General features: G+C 40.8%; 1 protein-coding gene across 19 annotated transcripts in view; it reads right to left on the reverse strand.

Annotated features, from left to right (window-relative positions):
* Positions 1-21,056, reverse strand: part of GPATCH2L (G-patch domain containing 2 like) — a 61,328-nt gene that overhangs the window by 16,607 nt on the left and 23,665 nt on the right. For 5 of the 19 annotated variants that reach the window (XM_086319519.1, XM_086319514.1, XM_086319509.1 and 2 more), the window contains 5 exons: positions 19,831-20,007; positions 17,794-17,873; positions 15,038-15,105; positions 13,919-13,958; positions 11,845-11,930 (listed from right to left, as the gene is read on the reverse strand). In XM_086319519.1, the coding sequence (XP_086175645.1) occupies positions 11,845-11,930; positions 13,919-13,958; positions 15,038-15,105; positions 17,794-17,873; positions 19,831-20,007 (451 nt within the window). Of the gene's footprint in view, positions 1-11,844; positions 11,931-12,281; positions 12,358-13,818; positions 13,874-13,918; positions 13,959-15,037; positions 15,106-17,793; positions 17,874-19,830; positions 20,008-21,056 lie in introns of all 19 variants that reach the window. The other 14 variants (XM_086319516.1, XM_086319513.1, XM_086319507.1 and 11 more) reach the window with 5 other exon arrangements.

Genomic DNA, 21,056 nt, shown 5'->3' on the forward strand with positions numbered 1-21,056 from the left:
TCTTCTTCAGAGAAATATTTATTTAGATCTTCTGCTGATTTTTTGACTGGGTTGTTTATTTTTTTGATATTGAGCTGCATAAGCTGTTTGTATATTTTGGAGATTAATTGCTTGTTGGTCACTTCACTTGCAAATATTTTCTCCTGTTCTATGGGCTGTCCTTTCATTTTGTTTATGGTTCTCTATGGTATGCAAAAGCTTTTAAGTTGAATTAAGTTCCACTTGTTTATTTTTGGTTTTATTTTCATTACTCAAGGAGGTGGACCCAAAAATATATTGCTGTGATTTAAGCCAGAGTTTTCTATGTTTTCCTCAGAGTTTTAGAGCATCAATATCTTACATTTAGGTTTATAATCCATTCTGAGTTTATTTTTGTGTATGGTGTTGGAGGATGTTCTAACTGTACACGTAGTTGCCTAGCTTTCCCCACACAACTTATGGAAGAGACTGTCTTTTCTCCATCGTATATTCCTGCCTCCTTTTATCACAGGTTGATCACAGATGTGGATTTGTTTCTGGGCTTTTTATCCTGTTCCACTGATCTGTATTTCTGTTTTTGTGCCAGTACCAATACCGTTTTGATGAGTGTAGTTTTGTAGTATAGTCTGAAGTCAAGGAACCCAATTCCTTCAGCACTCTTTATCTTTTTCAGGATTGCTTTGGCTACTTGGGGGTCTTCTGTAATTCCATACAAACTAAAATTTTTTGTTCTAGTTCTGCAAAAATGCCATTGGTAATTTGATAGGGATTGCACTGAATCTATAGACTGCTTTGGGTATACAGTGTTTTGACAACATTGCTTCTTAAGAACATGCATATCTTTCCATTTGTTGTGTGTCATCTTTGATTTCTTTCATCAGTATCTTATAGTTTTCAGAGTACAGGTCTTTTGTCTCCTTAGGTAGGTTTATTCAGAAGTATTTTCTTTTTGATGTGATGGTAAATGGGATTGTTTCCTTAATTTCTCTTTCTAGTCTTCTGTTGTTAGTATATAGAAATTCAAGAGATTTCTATGTATTAATTTTGTATCCTGCAACTTTACTGAATTCCCTGATGAGCTCTAGTAGTTTCCTGGTAGCCTCTTTAGAATTTTCTATGTATAGTGTATGTCATTTCCAATTTGGATTCCTTTTATTACTTTTTCTTCTCTGATTGCCATGGCTAGGAGGCTGGTATGCTATTTCATTTCCCTGCTTCCACCTTCCTCTCAACCTAGACAGATCCTATCCCTGATTAAAGGACCAAGCTGAGTCAGTCTCACATCTGCACACAGCTTTCCTTGAACACTCTAGGCCTCATCAGCCATGAATCATTATTTAACTGGTGTATATGTATCTGGTTTCTCTAAAGAGGCTAACATCCTTGGGAACAGGGACGCTGTTTACATTTATTTCATAATTTTCCAGTGACCTACCAACTTCAGCACAAGGCACACAGCTGACCCCCACTAAGTATCTGTTGACTAAAACAGATATGAATGAATAAAAGTTTAAAAAAAAAAACTTCTCAATTGTACACTTACGGGGGATTCAAACAGTAATTTTTTTTAGCCATGCCGCACAGTTTGCAGGATCTTAGTCCCCTGACCAGGGACCAAACTCTGGGCTATGGCAGTGGAAGCACTGAGTCCTAACCACTGCACCACCAGGTATTCCCTAAAATGGCAAATTTTATGTTATGATATTTTAATACAACTTTAAAAAACACAGCCAGAGTACAAAGCATATACAAAAGACTCCAATAAAATTATATCAGATGAACTCCTAATTGGTAGTCCTAGCTGGGGAATCAAGTCTCATGGCTTAACAGCCTTAAAAATGAAACCTCACTCAAATCTAAGAGAATCTAGTTAGCAAGGCAACAAGACTACTGTTGAATAGGCAAATTTTCCTATCCAGAGGTCCCCAATCTGGCAACTTCCACAGTTTAAAAACATATGGGCATGTGCACCCACATGCTTCCCTCTCGCCCTCACACACACATGTATACTCTCTCTCTTTAAAACAGCAAAAGCTTAAGAGTCAATTCAACTTATAAACAAGAAAAAATAAGAATTTGACTGAAACCATAAGAAATACTTTAGAATGCAAAGAACTCTACAAAAGGCAGATATTTGCAATATAAAGCCTATGGTCCAAAAAATTCCACCTAAGTCACCTTTTATTGATCATTCGCATCTATATGGCAAAAGACTATAAGTTAGGTACTCCATGAATAATTAATCCTGAAACCCCAAGTGAAAGGAAAGTATAAATGTGTAAAATAGCAGAAATGATCCATTTTTTATACCTTATGGAGTTCTGGGAATAAGTCTAAATCAGCATGCCGATTTAATAATAAGAAACACATAAGACAGAATGTCAGAGGTAGACAGGTCTAAATGTAGACATATCAATTGCCTTTGAAGTCAAAGACACAGGCAGAAAAGAAAGTGACACTACAAATTTTGTTTCTCCTCAAAACAGAGAAGTGTACAGAACAGAGCTTCTATTTTTCCCACAAGCAAGGTGCTTGAGTAAATACTATCCAAGCCCTTTGTTCTAGTTCAATCAAAAGTGAAAGCGAAAATCGCTCAGTCTTATCTGACTCTTTGCAACCCCACGGATAGCCCGTGGACTTCTCCAGGCCAGAATACTGGAGAGGGTAGCCGTTCCCTTCTCCAGGGGATGTTCCCAACCCAGGGATCGAACCCAAGTCTCCCACATTGCAGGCAGATTCTTTACTAGCCGAGCCACCGGCGAAGCCCAGCTCAATTGTGCTTCTCCTAAAGAGCCAGAGAAAGGGAAAAGTCAAGCAAAGGGAAACAGTTTACAGCCATGCTCCTTTCTTCTTTACCTTAAGCTCACTGAAGGACTCACTAAAATGTTTCAGATTAAACATTAACCCCATTTCTTCAAACTAAACAATGTTATTAGACATCAAGACAGTGGCTACCCTTGAGCTGTGGCTAGTGGAAGAGGGACAGCCACTAGAAAAGGCTCAGGCAACTTGCGGGATTCTTTCTGGGAATGTTCCATTTCTGGATCTAGATGCTGGGTTACTAGGATGTGGCTTCATGAAAATTCATCAGGTGTGTATTTCTTCGTACACTTCTCTGTACGTATATTATCCTTCAATAAAAACTTTTTTAATTAAACTTTTTTAAATTAAAAACTATTGCTTCTTCAAGGTCAATGTTTATGAAATGCTAAGTTTTGACAGATACAAAATAACAATGATAAGAAAAACACTCAAAAGGGCTTTAAGGTAGTAATTCTCAAAGTATCAACTTGAGCTAAACAAAGCAAATACTGCCTTTTATTTACACACCGTCCATCGTTTCACAGCTCTGTGTGCTTGATACATGTCAAGAAGATGGCTGAGGGCACGTATTATCACTCTCTATGGGCCTAGTCAGTAACATTTATCCCATATTTTCAAGGAATGACACATTTTGGAATAAAATTCTTTACATTTTAAACCATTTTAAATGGAAATGCAATGGTTTTTTAAATGCTTATTTTAGTAAAAATGAAAATAAGTATTACTTGCCTACTGTTCCGGAGAAGGCAATGGCACCCTACTCCAGTACTCTTGCCTGGAGAATCCTATGGATGGAGAGCCTGGTAGGCTGCAGTCCATGGGGTGGCTAAGAGTCGGACACGACTGAGCGACTTCACTCTCACTTTTCACTTTCATGCATTGGAGAAGGAAATGGCAACCCACTCCAGTGTTCTTGCCTAGAGAATCCCAGGGATGGGAGAGCCTGGCGGGCTGCTGTCTATGGGGTCGCATAGAGTCGGACACGACTGAAGTGACTTAGCAGCAGCAGCAGCCTACTGTTCTACACATAGTTATCCCCTGCAGTATATAGTGCAACATCCTGAGGAGGCCGCTGTGTGCTCAAGGTGGTCCTTGCAACACCTGCCCCCTGGGCCTTGCTTCCTGGATCCCCCACTGGTCTCTGCTCAGCGATGTTGAGGGCTTCGGGGTTAACTGTCCCTACGTTAGTTAAATGACTTCCGACTGCTAAAGCCTTCACCCTGTCACTTCTCTGCAGTAAACGGTCTACTTCTACCATCTCATTCCCACTCCTAATTGTTATACCTTCAAAATTCATAAATTCCTCTTAGGAAAGAACTGGAGGCTTTCTGAAACCAGACAACACAACTTATTTTGTCATAAAAGTATGTAGTTCTGTGTGGACTGTTTCCTTTCTACTCAGGAGGGGAGTTTTGCTCCTTTCACTGTTCACTGAATTTCTACCTGGTGGGGGAGATGATATGGTGGTGAATGAAACAGTCTCTTCCCTAATGGACTTTATAGCCTGGGCCCACTTCCAGAAGCACAGCTTTCCCAGTTACAGAACCTGTATAGAAAGGAACTGAGGCAGCCCTAAAGAGACGTCACGCTCACTCCTAAAATTCAGGTTAGTGCTCCTTCCCTCTTAAAACATTTCTCTTAAGGCCATTTCCAGGTGGGAGAGTCATTTCATAAGAGGCAGAATAACTTCACAACTTAGGGCTGAGTAACAACAACAAAAATTGTGTTGTTTTCACTCTGACAACGTCGCTGTCTCCCAAAACAGGGACTGAAGAGGGCCAACACTCAGGTGAGGAGGCATCACAGAGGGCCAGGGAGCAGCAGGGGCTTCCCCTTCTCCTGGCACGCAGACCCCGATCCTTATCCACTGAGTGGCAGAAAATTTAACTACATTTCTTTTTTTAATTTTAACTCTTTTTTTCCTTTTAAAGAGCAGTGCAAGTTGCTTTTGTATGGTGAACCATGTCCTGTGCAAGGAGGGAGGGAATCTTTCAATTATGCAGAGGCAAAAAAAGGCTAAGTACTAGTTAAGCTAAAGCCACCACCAAGTTAAAACTCCCTTCTCAACTGAAGTGATATATGGTTATGTAAGAAGCTTTTACAAAATACACATCTCCCACCACGCAGGGATGGAAGAAGAATCTGTAATATGTTTATTTTGAAATTCTACCTCAGGTAATTCTGATAAGCTTCTACCTACTGTGAAAATTACTGAGCTAAAAAAAAAAAAAAAAACCTCCCAAGGCCAAGCTAGTCCATAAAATAGATCTAAATATTTAACTTAAAGAATAAGAGAGTGATTAAATGAATATAAATGTAGATGAAAAATATATTTATTATTCCCCAGTATGCAAGCAATTAACCCAGAGGAAAGACAGGCCACGTTCGCTCTATTCGTCTGATCTGGGCCTCAGTGTTCCGGGCACTGCTTCTTTCACAGCATGAGTGCTGGGTCAGAACTTCTCCTAAAAGCATCACATTCAGCAGCATTTGCTGAAAAGCTCTGGGGGTGGTGTGGGTGGAACGAACATTAAAAACATTAAATGCACTCTTTAAAAATTCTTACTTCAGGAAAAAAAATCACTAAATTCACATTGTAACTGTGAAGGTGAATGCTGAAGATTAAAAATTAATTGAAAGAGTATTCTGTATATTCACACGTAAACACAACACGTCTATTTTATTTTTTACTGCAGGTAACTGAAAAGATCAGGTGAGTTGTTAAAACTGCAGTGTTACTTAGGAAACTGGGCAGGTCACTATGTCCTTGGGGCAGGAATGTACTTTTAGGGGAAGAAAAACTTACTTTGAGAAATACATGCATGTTTAATAGAACCAATGTTGGCAAAAAATAAATAAATAACTGAAGTGACTGCTTTAGATTTAGAACAAAGAGGTTTAAAGTCATTCCTAAGGAAAGAGAACAGTCTTCTGTCAACAGCAAGCTAATTTTTAAGGAATGGTTCACCTTCAAAAAGCACTCATTTTAAAAACTCACTGAAAAGTTCATGTTTTGGTATGAAATAAAAATAAAATTTATTTTAAAAAGATATTTATTTGCTGTACTTCTCCTTTAAAAACACACAAATAAGTAACATCAGGAAAAAACTATTGATATTTCTAATGACCAAAGGTCATATACATCATATATTCCAATTATTCTCCTCAATTACTAATCTATTCACCTCAATTATTTTTAACAAAAATTTATGAAGGCCTACACTGTGCTGGGTACAGAGGTTACACACAAAATGACTGAGCCAAGGGCCCGTCCACCAGGAGCTCACAGCAGAGGGAGGGAGGCCGACGCATAAGGCGATACGAGACACTGAGCTGTAATCAAGGAGCAAGGAAAGTGAGAGGGGAGAATGAGGGAGAAGAGGAGGAAACCTCAGGAGTACAGACCCCTCCTCACATGTGATTTTACCTTCAGGGTTACGTGACATTTATTAGACACCCAGTCGGGGAAATATATCTTCACAGACTTGCACATTTGACAGGACCCAGGCCTATGACACTAGAAACAGGAGTGTCGCAGTGAGGAGAGAAAACCACCTCCCGATCAGAGGACACAAAGGAGGTTTTAGGAAGAGATCCTGGCAATCCCACTCATGTTTTCACTCAAACCAAACCCTCAGCAGTTTGTGACAAACTGCTCGCCAGCACCTGAACATTCTCTGTAATCTACTTACTTCCCTTTGCTGGGCGAAGGCTGGCATCTCATGCCACCCACAGGAGTAGAACAGTTCCATATCCATTGGAAGGATGGGTATATTACAGTAGCAAAACAAGAGAGAGAGAAAATGCTTTCATCATTCCATACCTGGCAGTAAGATGCCAGCTGGCTGAGAGCTGCTATAAACAAGACAGTTCAACAGAGGACAAAAGATTCCAGAAGTGTTCACTACAGAATTCGAAGTCCCGGTAGGAGCGGGCAGCCGTGTGGACAACGTCACAGCACAAACACTTCCTAACACAGGACTGAAACCAAGCGCTGAAGAGGTGAGCGAGAGCTACTGTGCACCACAGCATCCCCAGCAGAGAGAGGACTAATAAAAGGTTCTTTCCCCTAAGCCCCGAGGTAAAACCTGAGGCTGTTTACTATGGCTCCAAAGGTCAAAATTAATAGCATGAATTGAGTCTTCTTTTTGCTCTTTGAAACTCCTTGTCAAGTGGCACAGCCAGCTGGGCACACAACTCTGATATGCAGATCATAGCGTTTTTGAACAGATAAAATGAATTACAATGAGTGCAGACTATCATATTTCAACTAACAGGAAGGTCTCTCTCTCTTTCACCCAAGCACTGTCCAAATGCCTTCTCTTATAGTCCACTTGGGGTCATTTTAAACACCTCAAGAATCTATACTAAATATTCATTAGCAAATGACTCTGGAAACCAACTCAAGGTTTGTAAAACTGCAGTTATCCTTAGAACAGGGTAGTGTAGTTAACTATATAACAAAAATAAGTATTAGCTACCAGTATGCTAAATATTCAAGTATATTATTTCATTTTGATCCCGACCAGCCCCCAAAATATTGATATTTTCATTTTCAAGGTGAGGAAATTGAAGTATGGGGAGGTTAATTCTTTTGCCCAGGTAAAAGCCAAGACTCCTATCTGAGTCTGCCTCAAACTAATATGAGATTAAAAACTTAAAAGAAAGAATAAAAGAAATGGTGATACACTACAAAGTGATCACCCAAAATAGAGGAAAGATCAGGAAAGTCAAAGAAACTCAAAACTGCCTCAAGATATTCAAAAACTACAACCGGCGACTTGTGCATCATACAAAGAGATGTAGCAATTTATAAGTTCCAGTTATGGTTCTCTAAGACAATAATGGTTTTAAAAAAAAACTACCTTTCAATCAATAAATCTCTCATTTTGGAAAAAGCTGCCTACAGCACTAGTTCCTTATTACCATTCTGGGACTGTGTCCTTGACAGCAAAACCAGCGCTTCTACCAGAACACCAATCACACCATCTGCTGTTTGAGCAGCAGCAATTCTTAGCACCGGCCCCCGGTCTTACTACTTTAATAGCAACAGCCCAATACCAGCAACCAAAGCAACCAAACCCAAACAGCTGGCTTACGAATTTTATCTATATACACCCTGCCCACGATCCAGCTACCCACACACTCACCCATCAACTCTGCCCATTTGCCCACCAGTAAGTGCTGGACCCTACTGCTCTCCTCCTCACCTGCAGCAGTTCTCCAATGCTAAGAGAACCCAGCATTGTCCCTTCCGTACAGAACTGTGCTCACAACACCCAAGCACAGGACAATTGTGAAATGGGCTTTCCTGTTAAGTAAATTACAAAGCATCGGTCGTAAAACCATATGCATCTCGGGCAACAGTTCCCAAGCCTGGCTGCATGTTAGAGACACCTGGGAGCTCCAAAGCACTGCCAGTGCCCGGGCCTCATCCCAGGCCAATTGGATCAGGATCGTGCCAAGTGGGGACCAGCCTAGATAGACTTTTTTTTTTAAGCTTCTCAGGTAATTCAAAAGTACAGCCAGGGCTGAACACCAGAAAACTTCAGTATTTCTAGGGCAGTATTTCTGAAAACCTCTTAGCCCACAAATGAATCAGTGGTACAAAGACCACACAGGTTCGCTCTCACTGCACCCGCCATCTGGGTGGTATTAAAATGACACATTGATCACATTTCTCTTAAAATCACCTCCCCATTATGTCTTGTTTATGGCAATGGAAAGCTAACAAGAGAGTACCTTGAGGTCACTCACTGTCCCCCAGCAGCCCCCAGGCCTCACTTGGAGAAGGTGAGGAGGTGCTTGAGGAACCCTCCCTCTCTTGCAGCTGAGTATTTGGGGGGAGTTGAACTGGTCCCATCCAGGCAGGAAGCAGCCTCAGCTCAGTAACCTGACAGGAGGAAACCTGCACAGTTCAGGCATGATCATCAAACTCTTTGTGCTCTTACAGGAGAGTAATTATAGGCATGTGAAAAAAGGGAAGCACTCCCCGAGGAACTCTTCCTCACATGCTTCCCAAGAGGCAGTAGGGCCATTAAAAATTCCATGATGAAGAGGAAAAACAGCCTGGGAACAGCCAGGAGGCAATACAGCAAATTAATACACCAGGCCTCCTCGGGGAAAGCTGTGATAAAACAGGAAACACTTCTCTCTTCGCAAAATAAAATTATACCGCTAATGATAACATAGTCACCACACACACACGCACAAATCGTTCTAATGATGGGTGTGAAATTCCCAATGCTGCCCAGATGCTTTGAAAGGAATCTTTACAGCAAATAAGATGAAACAAGAAAAAGACAAAATTTCCATTCGAAACAATTTTTAATGTGGTCACTCACCTGCCTCTTTCCTGCCACCACTGCTCTTTAACATCCTTCCCTAGGTGCCAGGTTTTGTTAAATGGTCCACTCTTTGCAAAGCCCACCATCCATTTCTGAATCTGATAGCACCCGTCAGCCACACTGGAGCTAGGCTGCTCCTTCTCTGCTGACCCCTTGCCAGGCAGGGACCTTGCTGTTAAGGAAAACAGGGAGCCCCGTGGGAAGTGACTCATCACCCACATTTCCTAAAACCTGTGGAGGTCACTTGTGCTGACCATTTCCCACAGATCGGGGGTTCCCAAACTTTATTGCTCGTGCGCCCTCAGTAAAAAAAATCTGAACACTCCTTATATATGTAATACATACACATAAAAATATGTGCTGCTAGACTAATATATGTATAACTTAAAAAAAATTTTAAAGCATAAGATAATAAATAAATGTAAGTTTAAAAATGTTCTTCCCGTGCCCCAAAGAACCTTCATGTTTGCAACCCCACTTTGTATCCACTGACCCAGGAATGATGCCAGGCAGGACAAGCATGAGCTGTAAGTGTCCACACTCTCTCATCCTGCTTTCAGCAATAGTCTGAAGCAATAAGCACTATTTCCACAGAGCTGAGTGCACCAGAAACACAGCCTCGGCTTCCTTATGTTTCCAAGTCTGCACGGCTTGGAAGAGAACCACAAGCACGGCCGGTAAGAGAACAAAGATAATGATGTGGATAATGAGATGCACAAAGAAACACGAAGCTCACACCCACTCCAACCAGGATGAGGCCTTAGAGGCAATAGGAGGCCTGACAAAGGCATGGATACACCAATCTCAGCACAGCTCAAGGCAGCAGAAGTCGGGGGAGGAGGACAAATAGTCCACTTTCAGTATCTGACATGACATGGTTTTACTCACAGAGTCTTCCTGAAGAGCACACGTGGACATTATTTTATTTGGTATTAAAACAAGTAGCTGGAGGGCTGCTTTCCTATGGACTGAAATTTCATCTTCCAAGACAGCCTGAGCACTACCACCTCTAAGAAAAGCTCCCTGAGCCTGAGTGAGGAGCTGCTCTTCTGAGTTGCTATCACTCTGGTGCACACAATACCTGTCATTCCTAACTGTAGTTGTCCATTTCTACACCTGACCCTCCCATGAGGATATAAGCTCCTTTAGGATAGTATTAAATATTTAAACAAAGTACCTGGCACATAATAAAGTGTAAGGAAGTGAAAGTGTACTCAGTTGTGACTGACTCTTTGCGACCCCAGGGACTGTAGCCCACCAGGCTCCTTTGTCTATGGGATTTTCCAGGCAAGGATACTGGAGTGGGTTGCCATTCCCTTCTCCAGGGAATCTGTCCCACCCAGGGATTGAACCCGGATCTCCTGCATTACAGGCAGATTCTTTACCATCTAACCCACCAAGGAAGGCTTCCAAGGAAGGCTTCCCAGGAAGGCACATAGTAAGGACTCAGCAAATGAATGAATGAATGATGGCTAAATAGCATGCGACTAAGAAAAGGCCTTACAGTAGTTTACTAATATCCCCTAATTTTCCAAGCTCTTACTTAACACCATGCGTGATAGTCTCTTTTTTCAAAAGATTTTTCCTACTGAAATACTACTTTTCCAGTAAGAGGTCAGGCAGGCGGTTATAGTGCAGAGTTCATTATTATAGGCCATAGCAAATATCCTAACTATATCCATGAAAAAAATCATTTCTTTGTGCAGCCTGCCCCCCAAATCTATGAATATATCCACTTAACAATGTGTTAGGAAGAATAAAGAAAAAAAAATCATTGGAACCTTGGGAAGAAATTCTTTGTGCCACGAGAAATAATAAAAGTTCTATGGTTCAGCCTATTAGCTGCTCCTTATGCACAATAACCCACTAGGGCATGCCATCATAGAAACCATATTTACTCTGCATTCACCCAACTTGAGAGAATGTATATTCAGAGGCACTGATCTCATTCTGCTATCCAAGTGCAGGATTTATCCTGACAAATTCATACTGAATGCCCTGTAAGCGCCAGACACTGTGTTAGGCGTGGGGGCCGGACGTATCAGGGAACAAGACAAGGTCCCAGCGCTCTGAAGCTTATAGTCTAGTGAGAGACAAGGGGAAAAGTAAGAAGAAAAACAAAACAACAATAAAGTCATTAGAGACTGTAATTAAAGCTCTAAAGCAAAGAGAGAACGAGCGGTGAGAGGTGCAGGCAGGCACTTTTACACAGGATAGCCGGAGGGGGTCCTCCCAGAGGAGGCGGCCCCAGCTGGGGTGAGAAAGAGCCAACCACAGGAAAAGCTCTAAGACGGCAGTCCAGCAGAGGGAACACGTGTCGAAGGTTCAGCGGCAGGAAAGAGTTGTGAATCTGAAGAATAAAACAGAGCTCCCAGGCACAGCTGGATCTCTCTCTCAGTGAGGAGGAAGCAGTCTATGAAAGGAGGCTGGACAAGAAGGCAGGAGTCAGATCACAGAAGATGAGTCAGAACTTAGGTCAAAGCTGAGGTTTTAAATCATACAGTAAGCCATGGGACCACAGGAAAGATAACTTCAACACTCTGCCTCAGTTTCTGCCTCTCTAGAACAACTCCTGACCTCAAAAAGTTGTTGAGAGATCAAAGTGGACAGTATACACTAACATACTTTAATCTGAAAAGGCTTATAAAAGGACAATAGTATCATCTAGAAAAGACAGTCACTAGGACACAATTACCTGGCAGAGCAGTGCGCTGGTGAACACCTTCGGTGAGAAGCGTCAGCAAGAACATCCAGGGAGTAAAGGGGAGAGAGAGGATTAAACTGCAGAATAAATGAGATTATTTCAGTAAGGCTTACATGAAACAGACCTGATCCTAAAGGGCTACCTGCTACTTGCTTACTTTTCCCCTTTGATTATTCAACTCTCCTGTCACACCACAGACACCGTTCAATCAATCTGTGCACAGTCAACAGTGTACCCACAAATGTAGCGTAACTAATCTAGCCAGCCTCAAAAACAGGCTAGTCCTTGGTAAGCAGCAATTTTTCAAAAACTTCTGATACATAATAATTACTTAAGCGGCAGAATACAGTACTTTCTAACTGACATAAAGGGAACTTATGCCTACTGATTTGCAGCCCTTGTTCCCAAGAATACTAGCATGAAATTACCTTGTCCTTATCCTGGCAGATGTTTCCAGTGAATAACTGGTTAGCACAAACCAGCAGCAGTGTAGTGGAAACAGAACTAGATTAAGAATTAGAATATCCAGCGTTTAGTTCCAGCCTACCACTGAGTTGTCATATACTAAAAACTACAAAATCTCTTTGGGCTTTACCATCCTCATCTGTAAAACAGATGTATCACTATCTGTCTTACCTATTTCATGGGATTACTGTGAGGGCTACATAAAATATTACTTTTGGTTTAAAGTAATTTCAGTTTCTCATCTGTAAAACACCTATTCACCTCAAAAGGGGGTTGTAAGGATCAACTGGGAACTACATAAAAGTACATCACTTTATGTCGGCTAGCCTTCTTTGGATTTTTTTCTACAGTAAATACTCCCCCCGCCCCCACATTTCAGAAATAAATATATATGAATACCAGAAGAACAGTGAATGGTGTTAATCATCTCAAAAGAACTTAAAAAGTACACAAATTAAGCAACTGTCTGTCAGAGGTTCCAGTTCCAGTGCTGTATGACTTTGGGCAAACGGTTTAAACCTCGTTTGTACATAATCCATCTCATCTGTAATTAACAGATCTGGATGAGATGATCATCATAGGTCTCTCTGCCTTTAGATTCTGATGCAAACACAATTAATACTCTAGCGTAGCAGTTTCCAAACTGTAGTCTCTCACATTCCACCTTAATGACTATCTACCGATCACCTGCTCTACTACTTATTTCATATTTTCCTGCATATTAAGCTTTACTCAGCATTGTCATCACTATATTTCTGTGAAATAACAAGTTTGATAAAATGATTACATTTTTCTAATATAAATTATTGTAACTAAAGTAAAAACTGTGGATCCACATGCCATCTAAAATTATATAAATTCATACCAGTTAGGTCTAACACTGTTCTAGTTCATTTTGAAATAGTAACTTCAAGGCGAAAATGCCAAGTCTAAAAAGTATTACCAACTTATTAACAAGATAATAAGCAGAAAAACCAAAAAACCTATCAGTATTCGTCTATTTTACAACTAATCATCAAGATGAAACAAACTCTCTCGCAACAAAACACAAAAGGCTAGGACATTAAAGGAACACACTGAGAGCCACTGTCAGCAATTTTAAAATCAGGACCCTTATAAAGGCCTAGATACGCCGAGGGCCCCTCAGGAGTAGCCAGAGAAAAGAGTAAGAGGCTCTAAGGCCTCAACCCCATTTCAGCCAAAGCAGCTCTACCTTCCTCTGCTTCAAGTGTTTAGGATTCAACATTGCATTTCTCAGCATGGGATGCTAATACTGAACTAAAAAATAGGCAAATGAAGTTCATTCTGATTTTTTACTGCAAAGTTCAAAACCAGAATAAAAACTGGATTCCTATGAAATACGTCACACGTAATAAACGGAAGACCACAGCTGAACCTAAAAAGGTGAAGGGACTCTTGTTCCTACTAGTGGATACTAAGATACTTGTGGAAAACAGTTCTCCAAGAAAATCAGAATAACATACGGAACACGAGCCTTACCTCATGTGCACAAGCAGAAATGTGAGGAAAACCAGAAGCCAAGGCTTTATTCTTTCTAAAGAAAAGGAAATCAAATGATGACAAAGAAAAATAATCTTACCTGATTTCGTTCTCTTTTCCCAGCTGATGGTAACCAGAAACTACAGAGAGGGAGAGAATAAGAGGAAAGAAAACAATAAAAGAAGTGGTGAGTGAAGTTGCTCAGTCGTGTCCGACTCTGCGACCCCATGGACAGTAGCCAACCAGGCTCCTCTGTCCATGGGATTTTCCAGGCAAGAATACTGGAGCGGGTTGCCATTTCCTTCTCCAGGGGATCTTCCCGACCCAGGGATCGAACCCGGGTCTCCCGCACTGTAGGCAGATGCCACCAGGGAAGTCAGAGAAGTGGTACGAACATTATTAGAGACGAGAAGATAAAAAAGATATTGGATTAATGAAGTGAAGAAAAAAGAAATGAGGGGGAAAAAAGGAATCAGAGGAGAAAAGGAGACATTAAATGTGTATGAACTTTTTTTTTTTTTGCAGAAAATGACTCTTCAAAGTAAAAAGTCAGGATACAGAAGACTGGACACTAAAACAACTCAAGGCGATGGTGTGAAACCAATGCACTCTCAGCTGTGCGGTGAGAACAGGATCCCAGTTCAACAAGGGCACAGACCACAGCTTGTCAATTTTATAACAAACAACCAGGCTGGAACGATACAGGATCACAATTGGACACTGACCATGACACAAACTAGAGACACCAAAGAGCCAACTGTGTTAGGGGGTAAGGCTGTCACAAGAAAAGGCAGAACGCTACACACAGGCTCTCCAGTAGCACGTATCACAGTAGTTAGAACAAAAAGATATTTCTTTGTCTAGACGCCTAAACATGGGAAGTGCATACAGAAGAGAATACAGAAGCAATCACACATTTTGAACAAAAAAATTTTAAGAGATGGAAAAAGTGATTTAAAATACAACATTCTCATTAGAGGCTACTTTTACAATGTAGCACCTAGAGACATAAAATGCAAAGAAATAAAAACTAGTCTAGAAAGGAAAAACTAATCACTCTCATGAACTCAGCATGTTAGCCATGTTATAAAGTACCAATCTTTAAGATGACCTCATTCAGCTCTACAACAGAATTTCCAGGTTTCTTCATAAAATGTTCTTCTGCGCTCTCCTCCAAGGAACAGGCTAGGAGAGGACCGGTAAATACAGAAGCACTTACTCTTTCTGCCGAGGGTCACTAATAAGGTGGCCTATCCTCTCAGTACCCAGATTACTTATGCTGGACTCCTGAAAAGGCAAAGAAGGTAAAACAATCATTAAGTATGATCTGTCACCAAACTCACCCTTTCCCATGATTATACCAGCAACCCCAAAGCACATGTCAGATGTCAATCTTAAAATCCAATAGCAACTAGACAGCTTTTTGTGGAACTGTATTGTAAAAGTATTGCATGGTATTCTAGACTTAGTTTTCTTTAGTGCTCAGAAAAAGTCTTTTTTTTAAACTATGTATAGTATTTTAATATACCTCCTGGACTTACTAAAAAATGTCAAAATAGAAACAGTTTTTAAAAAAATCCAACAGCAGCCAATTTTTAACAGGCCAGCACACCAAATCCCTAGAGTCATTCACTTATAGCCTCAACAGCCTTCATAATGCGACATTTGTGAAGTCCTCACTAGGAACACCTAAGTATCTACTGACTGTATACAGGTCAAAAGATTTTTGTAACTTACAAAAATTGTCATCCTGTATTTTGTCTGTTAAACATCATCTCCTAAAGTAAAAATACAAGTTGTATAAACTGGTTCTTAAATTAGTGGTTCTCAAGATTGTAATACAAAATCATACCCATACCACCACAAGCAATTCAGAAACTAATCTCAAAAAAACTGGAAAATGGCAGAAGGCACTCACCCTTCATTTAACTTGAGTACACTTACAGTGAGTATCTATCACAGAACTTGGGCAAGCGTATTGACAGTACATGAGCAAGAGTTACACGCGTGTGAGGACGTGTTAAGATGAAAGAGCATAAGTCATGGGCATGAATGTCAAAAATGTCAAGCCTGTTACTCAAACACATTTGTTTCTGGGCAAACACTATTATCTGTACTCATCTGTGTGTGGATTAGCCTAAACATGAGGGTACACATTTTAGCAGAACTGACTGTAGAAAAATTAACTTGGAGGTCAGATTTTGGGTGGGAGTGGAGCTAAATGAAAAGGGTTCCCATACTGTATTCTTCCTATTTTTCACTCCTTACACCTACGCCTCTTGGTCACAGACACAACCATGGCAATGGGGCCACGAGAAAAGATAGGTGAAAAATGAGCTATTTGTTACAGCAGAAAAATTATTAACTTAAAGTGCCGTAATGTTTAAATTTACAGTTTATTACTGTGTAAATTACAAGCAGTACTTTGCGTAATTAGCAGCTCGCTGGCAGGGAGCTGTGAATGAAACTCATTATTTATGATTACAATTTAGAAAAAGAGGAGAGAGATAGGGGAGGGAGAAGAAGGGGGGCAGAACAGTGACCTCTGCTAGAAATGACAAATATCCCTTTAAGGTGATGAAGATGAATTAACCAAGTAAATATTATCCTATTCATTTGAAATCATTACAGACACATCCAACAGGCCCAGTTTTCCTTCCAGGCAAGCTAAAGGGGGTTCTCCAGGATGAAATTATTTACTTCCATGGGGTGGAAGGCTCTTATTCTATAGGAGCTGAAACAAAATAAGGTAGGTGTTAGGGAGAACACCATGTGTCAAGCCTAACCAATAAAGAAGAAAAGTCAAACCATTGCTCTCTTCCCCACTCCCAACATCCTGGGGCCTCCCTCCACTCCATGTATTCCTACCTGCTAGCTGTCCTGTTAGAATAAGCTCCCACAATAGAAAATGCAGCACTGTGTTGCCTATAAAATGAGTAATCCAGAAGAAAAGGTATTCTTCCAATAATCAAATATTTTTCTAATTAGAGATATGAAATAGAATTTAAAGACAGATAAAAATATGACTTCATCTCAAAATAAACAGACTCACTTCTTTTGCAGCTCCCTTAAGGCAGGAAGACTGTGGCTCTGATCACTGCATACCTGGCCGGGCACAGGGCCTGCCACACTCAGGCAGTCTAGATACTTACTGAGTGAACAAACATATTAATGCTCTAAAAATGCCTCTCCCACCCTTATTCTTTCTCCACCACAATCTTCTCTGACTGGTATTGAGCCTCAGCCTTATTTTCAATCTCAAAGCCAGAGTGAAAAGTAAGTAATTAATTAAATTTAAATTTTAAAAAGATAAAAGAGAAGTAGACCTGGGTTCAATTCTCTGTGTTTTGCCACTTCTATCTGGATAACATCAGACATTCGTTAACACCTTTGAACCCATTTTCCTCATCCTTTAAAGAAAATATCACCTTTTTAACAAGAGTTTTGGGAGGAATAAATGAACTGAGTACCTAGCAGAGTCCCTGGCAAAGGCAGAACTGAGTAAACGGTAGACAGTCCTCTCCTATGGCCAAGGAGGGACTTTTGGAATTTGATAACAGGTCTTGCTTCCCATTTTTTTTTTAATGAATTAGAATAAAAGACCAAAGTTAGAACAAAAGAAGCATTCGTGAATTCAAGAGGAGTCATAAAGAAGCCAAGAGCATTTCAACTTATACAATAATAATATAATCAAAAGAGTAGAAGGGACAGAGAGCGGGCCTCTAGGTTTACAGACCACCAACACTGTCATGACAGTGTTTGCTTTGTCAGAACTTCTGTATGAATCAAGCTTCAGCTTTCATGTATGTATCCACTCATGTCCTATATAATGTTCACTCTTGTGAATGTGCAAAATACATCTGGTTTAATTAACCCCAGGGAGTTCTTCAGCACCTTTGATTACCAATAGGATACAAATCTCTTGGGGAATAAATTATCCTCCCAGGGAGCCTAGGAAACAGTGAGAGCTATCACCTTCCCCACAAGCCTTCTTCGCCCTTTTCTGAGGCATCGAGCTGCAGCTCCAGGCAGACGATTAAAGCGAGCGTGGTACCCTAAATAAAAAAGAAGACAGACCTCAGTAACTGAATGCACAAGATTCATTAGCAGTGATATGCTTTTAGTACACAAAGGCCTTCCACCTGGGATCTTACTAGATTGATCCTTAAACCAGTATCATTAGGCTATTTGCCAAGGATTTACTATTCCTTTGTCTTTGTCACCAGTGGTATGATCTTAGGCATGTCATTTACCTGTGACCTAGGCATCCTTGTTTAAAAAGGGAACAATCGTTTGCTCAGTCCGCTTTTACAGGACTTCAAGACTCCATGAAACAGCATATGGAAGGTACTTTATAAACTGAAAACACTACACAAACATAAGGTATTATCAATAATTTCTAATTACAAATTAAATGTTAGCTATCATCTCAAAAACATTCTAACTCAGGGGCTTCCCTGGTGGCTCAGCGGTAAAAGAAATCGCTTGCCGGTGCAAGAGACACGGGTTCAATCCCTGGTCCAGGAAGATCCCATGGGCTGTGCAGCAACTGAGCCTATGTGTCACAACTACTGAACCTGAGCTCGAGAGCCCACGATCTGCAAATACTGAGCTCACGTGCCACAAGAACTGAGGCCGGCGTGCCCTAAAGCCCATGTTCTGCAACAGGACAAGAGAAGCCACAGCAATGAGAAGTCTGTGCGCCACAATGAAGAGTAGCCCTTGCTCACCGCAACTAGAGAAAAGCCCGCACAGCAAGGAAGACCCAGCGCAGCCAAGAAATAAACAAACAAAAGTATTTAAAAAAAATTTTTAAAGACATTCTAATTCACGAAACAGGTTAAAAAAAAATAGCATGTATAATATAACCCCATTTTTCTAACTGCAGCATATGTTCTATGCACAGAGGAGACTACTGGGAGAATCCACATGAAAATATTATCAGCAACTCTGGCTGTGGGATTACAGGCCATGTAAAGCTTCTTCTTTCTAGTCTTGCTTATTTGTATGTACTTTAAGTGGTGCATAAAGAACTTTTAGAAATGGTCATTGACGTGTTTATGAAAACTATTAAGGTGTCAAATGACGTGCCTCGGCCAGGCATCCTTACCAAGAACAGACTGCTTTGAGAAGGCGTTTCAATCACCCAAATTCATAATGAAACACTGCAGGACAGGAATTCACAACTCTTAGTGCAATGCTGCACCCACAGATGCTCAACATACACTTGGAAACTGGATGATTTTTGGTTTCTGGGGATCTTTTCATCACAAATTTACAGAGCTAAAAGAAACCTCTGAAACAACATTGTTCAATGTCACAATATCCTAAGTCATCACTCTGATGCCCCAAGGAAATGAAGTTACTACCAGTCACAGAGCTAGGAAGACCGCACCAGAGAGTATTCCCACATTTCCTTCCCCCGTCCTAGGCTCCACTCACTCCACTTTGTTACATCATAGTCAGTGGAAAAGCACAGGGAAAGAATACACATTTGTGTTAAAGCCCACAATAACAGAATTACTAAAATAAAAATTTTTTTTAATATTTTAAAATCACCCATTTAAAAATGTCATTACGCCTGTTGTTGTTATGAATGTTGTTACTGAAATCTGTTCTCTTCCAAGATCCACTACTTCAGGCTTCCACTGGGCACTCAGGAGCCCATCGGTTTCACAGGACAGGCAGCAGTGACACACTGCTGGGCTTCTTTGATCTGGCACAGATGGCAACTGCAAGCTGAAGGGATGCCCTGCTAATATAAATCCCAGGAGTCTCCGTGATCCCTGCTAATATAAATCCCGGGAGTCTCCGTGGATTGATTCAGGTAAGAATGGAGAAAACCTCAAGCTTTGAGACTGACCGTTGAACCTTCTGGACAACTCCCTGGCCTAGTTCTAAAATTCAGACAGTCAATGCATGCTTACAGGCATGAGTAGGCTGGCCATGGGCGGACTCCCCCCAGAGAGAACATAAAAGTATGAAGTATGTTTTGGTTTCCTCAGAACTCACCTCTTTGAGCTGGTCGAGAAGGTAAAAGGAATGTGGAATCGGAAAGTTTATCCAGTCCAGAATCCATTCTCTCTACCTCGGAGCAGTGGTCAGGAGCCCACTTGGGCAGCAGATTAGGGACAGTGAATCCTGGGACGCATTCTCCTTCATAGAACCAATCACTCTGCTCATCGTCCCCTAAAGGAAAGAGATTCTGTCATGGCTAGAATTTTTAACGTGCTCTAAGAGAAGCCAAGTGGGAAGATGATGTCTCAGTGATATGGGTCTGATTATATTTTTTTAAATAAAGTCAAAGTACAAAAAAAAAACGTTTGCTACTTCTTGATCCATATTATGACAAAAACCGGGACATCAGACTAGTTCCACATAAATGTCACACTGAAACTGGGAAGCTTTTGATAGTCAAAACTAACAAAGTTACCGCTTATAAGTCCTGTCCACCTACCAGAATCCATGCTAAAAAATCTGTAAATTTGTTATCTCTTCCAAACATTACACTAACTTCAACTTATCAATTAGGCAACTAAAGCCCAGAAAAATCAAGACAGAGTTAGTAACGGTGAAGCCACGGTACGCCCGAATGACCCCAAAGCCTTTCACATAAAAAAGAACCGCCGCTCGTGCACCATTCTAAGCGGCATAGATGAACCTGGAGGTTAAACCCACAAATACTACTCAATTCGAAACTGGCTATTTTTGCAGGATTTCTTGCTGTTATTTCTTGTACTAGGTGAGTAGAGAATGTATACTCGTCCCTTGTTTCTTCCTTGATATCTCATTGATGGGACAGAAAATCATCTTGACAGTAGCAACCCAAGCTACCAGAAAAAAAACTAACCACAAAGACAAGGTAACCCCAAGGCTTGTCGAGAAGCTACACCATTTGCCCGAGGCCATACTCAATTACTGACAAAGTCAAGACTAGAACCATACAGCCAGACTCTTGGTTCAAACTTCTTTCTACCAGCTACTATAATAGCATCTCAATTTCCAGAAGAGCTTATTCCTGCCCACAAAGAGTAAGATGGATAACTTTCTGTCTGCTACCTCTCACCCTTTTCAAAACAGCAAGGATGAAGGAAATTATTACTAGAACATCTAAAGAGTTCACATTGCATTCATTCTGATGGGCACTGGATCTCAGGGAAGCTGCTCAGACCTGTTAATCACAAGAAGTATCAGATTCATGGATCACTAAGGATAACTCTTAAATCACTGCAGAGATC

Source organism: Bos grunniens, chromosome 10 (genome assembly GCF_055505025.1).
Source record: "Bos grunniens cultivar Pamir isolate PY7600 chromosome 10, Bosgru_T2T1.0, whole genome shotgun sequence".
NCBI classification, from domain to species: Eukaryota; Metazoa; Chordata; class Mammalia; order Artiodactyla; family Bovidae; genus Bos; species Bos grunniens.